This window comes from Magallana gigas, chromosome 8 (assembly GCF_963853765.1).
Source record: "Magallana gigas chromosome 8, xbMagGiga1.1, whole genome shotgun sequence".
In the NCBI taxonomy this organism is placed as follows: domain Eukaryota; kingdom Metazoa; phylum Mollusca; class Bivalvia; order Ostreida; family Ostreidae; genus Magallana; species Magallana gigas.
Window position 1 is genome coordinate 14,245,684 of NC_088860.1, and position 9,005 is coordinate 14,254,688.

The window sequence follows — 9,005 nt, forward strand, 5'->3', positions numbered from 1 at the left end:
ACAGGATTTTAAATAGAACAGTTCCAACGGACACTCATACTTCGTACAATAAAATGTGACCATTTATGTTACATCTTGAAAATTTTCGCACTTGATAACTTAATGTTTGCATAAACAACATTAAAGCTTTTTTGAAATGTTCAATTCTAGGTTACTTTATAGCATTTGTAATTCTTTAAAGCATTTGTAATTCTTTGAAAAAAAAGTTTATTGTGTTAGGACAATCAACTTTTTACGTCGATTTCTATTGTAACATCAACAAACCCGCCAACTACCTTTGAACATTTAGAAGTAGTCATGTGCATTAATAACACAGTCCTTTAGTTTTTTCAGACGCAAGAATTAAAATATTTTATAAACATGTTTATTTTATCTTCACAGAAATGTACAAAACGCAAAATGATTTATACTTTTTGAACATAAATTCAAGGATTTCCTGTCGGGACAGGGGTTGTAGAACCATTGCTAAAATCCCCAGCTGTCATTTCTGTCGAAAAAATAGAAAATAAGCAGAATCAAACATAAAGGACCAGCTAAAAAGATAAAGCGAGACTTGAAAAACAAATGTCGCTCAACCAAAAAGTTTTAAAATATTTAAATGTATTAATTATACGTCTGCAAAATTGATTGTAACGTGTATTTTTTGGTCATTTCATACATATATTTTTGTAAACAGACGAAGACAAACACAGCATATATTAAAGCAAAAGCAACCATGCACCATGTTATTAAATTATACAGTGCTTTTAACTTTTGAATTTTACATTACGTGTCATCTTGATAATATAACATTCAATTAAAAAGATAGATAATACAAACGTGTTAGGTAATCATGAACTATAAAACTAGCAAATCTTGCTACAAGTATAACAAGATCTACATAATTACCCTTTGTTTATCATTATGACATTACTGACAAACGTCTTTTTGCTCTTTTTATTACAAAATGTTGTAATCATCGAAAAAAGCACATATTTATGTTTTCAAATCGTTGTTGTTATGATCTTGAACGACACAGAACAGTTTATTTTGCGTGCAAAAAAATTACAGCAGTTAAAACCCGCCTTCGTACAAAATTAAGTCGTTGCAGGAGGTGGAAGTGGTGTGGTTACAACTGCTCCTGGTGTAGTGGAAGTGAATTGCGCTGCCATTTCTGCATAGACATTTTTAGAATGTTTTTCAGGTGGTGGTGTTTATTATAGACCGAAATAACGATAAAATCCATGTGCTTTAATAATTGTTTGTACCTATACCTTTTAAGTATTCCCATTGTATACAAATTGTGAACTATTCAAAGGCAACTTTTATTTGAAAAAATATATAGATCTAACTTGGACAATTCCTGTAGGTACTAGAAGTTAAGGTTTATAACAATATTTTCTTGAACTGATATACAAAACGCTTTTTTTTTTGCAAACGCTTTTTGTATTATTCCGTAATTTCTAATTGTGTAAAACCACTACATTTGTATTCATGTAATAAAAGTTTTAAATAAAGATTCTGAATATGAGAGAGAGAAAGAGAGAGAGAGAGAGAGAGAGAGAGAGAGAGAGAACTTACTCTTTCTAAGATCAAAACAGTCAGCGGCATTGCATCTATCTCCTTTACAACAAGCATCACAAATGCGTATCCCCTGGTCTCCGTGGATAATTCTTCCTTGTCTGGTAATGGTCGAGTTAGTATTGTCATTATCAAGCATAGCTTTACAGACCTGTAGAAACAAGAAATCATATTGTCAGAAGATGGCATGCATTTTGTTTACAAGTTGTATTTAAAGGAATAGCTAGGTATAGCAAATATCGAATATTTCAATCCACTTATCAATGATAAGCTTTTGTTTCCTACTGTCGATTGACAGATATTTTACAGTAGTTTCCGAACGTAATTGAATTTCTTTCATAACTGTTCACTTATCACATCTGATGATTAATCTTCACGCTTCAATGTAGTTGCAATTGAAGATATATGAAATTTTGCATTTTCAGTGGAATTTATTGAAGGGTCAAAAGGTTTACATACTAGTTTAAGATTGCAAAGCATTATATTTTTTATTTAAATATTTAAAAATAAACTTACACGCTCTTCGTAGCAACCAAATACATATCGAATAGCTGTACCGACAATACGAATTCCAGTAAAGCAAGCCTGTTAAATATATGCATACTGAATTACAACACAATATTGTAAATTTGATCTATAATGTGTGTTTCAAATAATATTTTTGAAATGTGTGTTTTAATGTTTGTTGATGTAAGTCCGCATTTTCATTTAATATAACTCTAACAAATATAGGTTACCCAATTTCCAATTTTTGAATATATGATTTTCTCTCGTTTGCACGGATCTGTAAATCATTGTTAAATGATACTGTTTTATGGCTAAATAGCTCTTAAAGCTAACATTGGCATCACCGTTTTCTGAAATATCTGGTATTTTCTACTTTAAGTGTATTAAAATTTTGATTCCAAAAAAGGAACCTCCATGGTTGACAAAATGTCCCTATGAACATCTTTGATATTTGATTGACTTTAATGATAACAATTTTATATGGTAATATCAAATATAAAAATAGATATCGTATATTTGGAATATGCAAATATAGGGTTAATATGTAAATTGTTTTAAAGTGACAGTCATTTTTTGGGATTTAAAAAGGCTCAAAAAGCACACAACAGGAGATATTTTTTTCTGCATATTGCATTTTTTACGCAAAATACCAAAACTCTGCTGGGTGAAAAAGGTATAGAATTGTCGTTAATCTTAGCAACGCTCAATTCCTACCTCATTTGGTGGACAGGTGGCAGCTTGGGTACAGGACCTTACGTCAGAGTGGATACCATTACAGACGACGCAAGTGGCCTGAAGAGGCTGGGGCTCTACAAGTTGGAAGATATTCATTTGATGATGAATTTGTCTCAAACGCATTATTATTTCATAAATGTGGGGGGGGGGGGGGGTCCAATAAAACGTCAGGGTCGGAATTGCTCCTATACCAGGTATAAAAGTGCTGTTTGAAAAGCACGAGAGCTAGGATAGGGTCGTTTTCTTTTTAAGAAGACTTAAACGTTCTGTTATAGAGTTGTTATCTAAAACTACAATATTATTGAGCTTTAAACCTTTCATGTTGCGCAGTCTTTATCGTCCTGTTAAGGTCCTATAGAAAATTGCAGAGACCATTTTGTTTCTTGTATTTGCTGTACTGAGTATTAGACAACAGTTATATTTACGTGACAATTTCTTAGGCAATATGGGACTATCAGAATTTCAAGATTTATATTGCAATCATTGCATCAATACAGTTTTATGGCAATGCAGTTCTATTTTCGATAATTTCGCAGATGGATTGCTCCATGAAATAATAAATTTTGTCAAATTCATATTTACCTGAAACATTTAAAACAATATTTCATTCTCGTATAATCAACTCTTTGCAAAAATGCATTTTTAAAGTGACGTTCAAAATACATATCTAGTCTCTAAAGTCACAATTTATTCACACTTTCTTTCTCAGATATCAATATGAAATTTTAAAGAATTACGATCAACTGAAGTTGTAAAAATAATAATAGAATTATGTCTGACCCCAGACAAATATGTTTGTCCTGTTTAACTGGAATATTTCAACGCAATGAACTGAATGAAAATGCTGAACATTACCATAAGATTTAGTATTAGCAAGTGGTCTTGCCCATTTCCCCGCAAAACAAATACCGTTTTAAATCGGGATTAGATGCATTCGTTCTACTATTTGATATCTGACCGCCATTTCTTAAATAACTTGAAACACTATCTTTGCATTTTTACTTTTTAAAAGCTGTAATTGCAGTTAGGAGACCCTGACATTAATTTCAAAATCACAAGATTTCCTATAACTTACACTTATCGTTTCAGATGATCATTTGTTAGCCAATAAGCTATAATAGAATAGTGTACATTGCTTTCTACCCTCCATATTCTAATGTATTTTTTTAAATGACAATTTACTTAAAAGGTTACATCTAATTACAGTGTCTGCGTCACTGTATTTATTTTCAAAAAGTAATTGAAAAAGCTGATGCATGTAAATTGAAGGTTGCACCCAGTTTGTTCAGTCAGTTGGTAACTTACTAAGTCCACAAAGTGCAGCATTGCAAGGACCATTCTCATTCGGAGCATCAGCACAACAATCGGCACAGTTCACTAAGTCTCTCTTCTTCCTTCCAGTATTTAATGAAGCCATTATTTGACAGACCTGGAATAATTCAAATAATTCAAATATCAAGTTTAAAGGATGCTCGGTGGTCAATAAAGTACCCATCAGATCCGCCTTATATTTTAAAATATGATATTTTGCCATAAACTATAACTGAGTAAAACATTCAAAAAAAATATATCTTTAAATTTGAACATTTTCATATATATTTGTACAAAACTCTTCGACTAAAAGTCATCCAGCCATCTGAATTGACAATTTGTCTGAACGTACCATTAATATGGTGTGAGAAATGATGGATATGGGGTACACATTTTGAAATTCAACATACCGCAGTGGATCGACATCCGGCGTTATATCTAATGCTGAGATCTTCTTTTGTTACCTTCTCTAGATAGCATTGCTATAAATTGTAATATAAAAAACTTGCATCAAATAAAGAGTAAAACAAAAAGAGGTTCATCTTTTGAAACAATCACAAAAAACAACAACAAAATAAATATTATTTTACAGAAAATCAAACGAACGTAGACATATCTTGCATTATTCATCTATTATTGTCTTTCACTTTTTAGGAAAGAAAAGCAGGTAAGATTATTTTATAGTAAGATCGATCGAAATCCAATTTTTGGAAACACGATACCACATTTCCATGTTTATGACAAGCATAAATTAACAATACATTAAAATGAAACAACTGTTTCTATTCGGAAATGCAGTTTTACTATCAAAGTAACCATTATGTTTAAAATGATATGTAGCTTATAACTTTCATCAGTGAGCAGAATTATGGGGGGTTAGGGTTGATTTGGTTTTTATCGTTTTGTTTTTTTGATTTTGTAAATATCATTTTGCTGAAGACATTGAACATCACTTTAACATTATCACGTAAGTTGTAAGTGTTACGTTTAGTTTACCTCATTATCTCCACAGGCAGCTGTATTTGTAATGCATTCTGAAATTTCCGCGGCATCGGTGCATCGTATGCATGTTGGTCCGGCACGAATATAGCCTAATATGTAAATAAAAGTAAGAATTCACTATATAGAATGGTATTTCCTTAGTTTTAACTAATTTTATAGATCCATTTGTTTATTACGATGTGTTCTTTGCAATATCCAAAATGGCTTACCAAACAAGGATATGAAAAGAAGAGATACTGAAAAAAAATAATTGTAACAAGTTATTAAAATTGGGATCACAAGAAGGTTAATGAGATGATATTGATATGGACATTTATTAAATATTTGTATGAAAATTACTTACGTATTGTTGTTCTCATGCCTGTTAAAAGGAAACCATATACAAATCAAGAATTTGCCACGGTTATAAACAGAAAATGAAATTGATATATTTAACTAGAGAGATTTGTTTTATTGTAGTTTAAGCTGAAAATCGTCAAAAATAGAGGAATCTTAACACATAACTCTATTTTCTAAGTGATCAATTAAGTGCTATTTGATAAACGATATTGCATTTTGATACTGGTTTTGTAGGTGAATAAAACATGGATCCAATCAATCTTCAAATATTGTGCGGTCGTCATTTTCAATAAAATCCTTTATTATAATTTTAATGACAAATCTGTAAGATATCTTTATAAAGCTGAATTCGACAAACAAATTTGACGACATATTTTGTTCTTTCTATGCGGTATTTCAAGATCTGATATATAATATTCCTCTTTATTTCCAGTTAATGAAGAAAACATTCCGAAATAACCAACTCAATAACATGATCTTTAATTTATTACTATCCTTAGTCGAAAACTGTATTGTGTAGTATACTCACTGCTTGTCCGAACTGAAGTAATTAATTCTGACGAAAGCGGCGGAGCTTGTGTCTTTTTATCTACGAAGACTAAGTTACGAAAAGTTTGACCCGCGCGTGATACCAGTCATAAAAGGTTATCAACGTGACCCGATAGAGAACTCGTTCACTGAACACTCTTTGTCTTTCGTATAAGTTGAATAGCTATCAAGCGCGCCGTTACAGACCATTATACAGTGCATTACAAAACCATTAAGGTCATGTACTTGTTCAGATTTGGTCAAAGGGGGGATGAAAATCTGGTGTTTTGACTCGTTGTTATTCAGGAATTTCATGACACAAATGATAGAGATATGTTTGAGACTGAGACAATCCCAAATGAACATATTTTTGTTTGCAAGACTGAAACGTGTTTCAAGAAAAGAGGGTCTTATACCATCTGATAAGGTATAAAATTCAAATGGTTGTTTTGTATTATTCATAGATGATGTGTACTTGTAGTTGGTTTTCTGTCAAAAATTATTGCATTGTTCAACTAAAACAGATGGGAAAAGACTGGGTTGAAAGAAAGAATTGTTACATATTTTGTTCAGCACTGCAAAAGATCAGAGTAAACCAGTACAATTCCAACACCAAATACAACTGGTTAAAATCTCTGCTATTATAATAAGAAAAACATCGTGCATACCTGAATGTATACAACTCCATCCTAGTATTTTTTTTTAAATTAACTTGACAAATATATCGTATTTATAAATTATTGCGGTAATTCTTTCATTTCATTTAAAGGTCAATATGGAATTATTAAAAGGAAATGAATTAGAAAAACTTGTTTTAATAAACTTTCACTTATTCAGAATAAAATGCTTTCTTTGGTTGAAATTTGAATTAAGATACTAGCTTTGGAGAAAAAAAATGCTTTTTCTCAATGATTTCTTATAGCATTTAACCAACTACCCATGAAAGGTGAATTTGATATTGGTCATTTTAGTTTCGTCGGTCAGCACACTACATAGAAGGACTACCGAAATTGGCAATGTATCAGAAGGTCACCATAATGACTTCATTTACTCGATTGTATAAGTTCAAGTCGTCCAGTTCAGGAGAGTTCGGGCTCTCAGTGTAGCTTTAGTTGTGATCTGTCAAGAAATGATTTAACGAAAATTCAACACATTAGACAATGACATCAGAAGGTCACCACAATGGCTTCATTTACTCGATTGTATAAGTTCAAGTCGTCCAGTTCAGGAGAGTTCGGGCTCTCAGTGTAGCTTTAGTTGTGATCTGTCAAGAAATGATTTAACAAAAATTCAACACATTAGACAATGACATCAGAAGGTCACCACAATGGCTTCATTTACTCGATTGTGTAAGTTCAAGTCGTCCAGTTCAGGAGAGTTCGGGCTCTCAGTGTAGCTTTAGTTGTGATCTGTCAAGAAATGATTTAACGAAAATTCAACACATTAGACAATGACAAAAGAACATAAAAAGATTATTATTTTAATTCGAATGCAAACACACTACTCAAACGAGTCTTAATGTTACCAATTACCCAAGGATTTATTTTACTCTTTTATACGTATATTCACCCTGACTTTCACTCTGACTTTCACTAATAGCGAGCATTATTATTTCTAAAAGTGATTTGTTACATATGAAAAAGTATACGTGGCACAAGAAACTTTTTTTCACACTTAGACGTATAAACATTACCCTACAGTCAGTAAATTATACATACTTTTGTGCACAATTAACACCTAATGTGTACATGTAAAATGTACCATGTAATTTGTAAAACTTAACTTTAACTTTAATCTATGAACTTAACATCCATTTGTAAACTTCACAATAATCAATTTATAAATTTTACACATCAAATTGTATAAGTCAACTTTAATTTTTATTTAAATTCTTATTTCTGACCACTTTTATAACGTGATGAATTATTTTTTTTTAACTTTATCGACCTGAATTATTCAACAGGTCCAGGCAATCTCCGTTTTGGGGGGAAAGATTTTATCCTCCAAAATTTTAGGATAGATGCTTGCGCCCCCTGGTGGATTTTTTTCAAATGTAGGGCAATTAACTCTGTTTATTAAAAGGATGTAACTTGGACATAAAATATAATAATCAGACAATTCAAAAAATGTCCTTATTTAGGTTTCAATAATTATAATCATTGATAATATTCAATAAATATTATAGTTTAAATGATTACAAGGCTGATTTTTAAGAAAAAATAATTTTTCCAGGCAAAATTCTCAATTTTTTTTTTTAAACATTCAGTATAATTGATATTTATAAATGGTATGATTTTGATGATTAAAAATTGCAATGAGGTTTTGTATTGAAGGATTAGTTTTTCATGTTAATAAAAAACTTAGGTATCAATTTAGGGATTAAGAGTAACAAAGTTCCTAAGGTATGCAACAGATTTGGGATAATGCTTTATGTTATGATAATGCATTGCACTGCATTACATGTTTTCAAAGTAATGCTGGTAATGTTTAATGCAACAAATTTATTATTACAAGTAATGGTAATGTAATGCATTACTTTCCAAAACCTAGTGTAATGCTGGCATTACATGGCAATACGTTGCATTACTGTGCCTTTTTATGCATGTTCACTTTTAAAATTGTAATGAATTGAATAACTGAAACTTTATTTGATTAGAAATGTTTAAAGAAGAAAGAAATAATTCTTGAGATAAAATATTTTGGTTGTATAATTTAAAAAAAAAATCCATTTTTAAATTGTCAATATAACTAGCTATAAGAACATCATTAAATAACACTTTAAATAGTGTTGTTTTTAGAACTTTGAAACATTTGAAATTTGCTGTGCATTCAATAAATTCTTTACTGTGAAGAATGTATCAACACACAATGCCCCCAGGATAATCTGAGTAGTATCAAAACAATCTATTGTTTTAAGAAGTGCTTAACACCCCAATCCCCACCCTTCTCTAGAAAAGGGAACAGACATGTACCCTTATAAGCAAAGATTAATGCACTGTCAAACCATTACTTCTGGAAGCTCG

General features: G+C 31.0%; 1 protein-coding gene across 3 annotated transcripts; it reads right to left on the reverse strand.

Moving 5' to 3' along the window:
- Positions 1 to 348: 348 nt before the first annotated feature.
- LOC105333981 (uncharacterized) lies at positions 349 to 6,093 on the reverse strand. 3 transcript variants are annotated; one of them, XM_034471435.2, is made up of 11 exons: positions 5,984 to 6,092; positions 5,459 to 5,476; positions 5,325 to 5,351; positions 5,110 to 5,204; positions 4,524 to 4,595; positions 4,108 to 4,231; positions 2,782 to 2,876; positions 2,077 to 2,145; positions 1,561 to 1,711; positions 1,073 to 1,153; positions 349 to 487 (listed from the first exon to the last, which is right to left on the reverse strand). In XM_034471435.2, exons 2-10 carry the CDS (start codon positions 5,472 to 5,474, stop codon positions 1,077 to 1,079), a joined length of 726 nt encoding a protein of 241 aa, XP_034327326.2. In that variant the 5' UTR covers positions 5,475 to 5,476; positions 5,984 to 6,092; the 3' UTR covers positions 349 to 487; positions 1,073 to 1,076. The 3 variants fall into 3 exon arrangements, with proteins under 3 accessions (XP_034327326.2, XP_034327327.2, XP_011435536.3); XM_034471436.2 differs by having other exon boundaries at positions 1,065 to 1,153; XM_011437234.4 differs by lacking the exon at positions 1,073 to 1,153 and having other exon boundaries at positions 5,984 to 6,093.
- Positions 6,094 to 9,005: the final 2,912 nt, after the last annotated feature.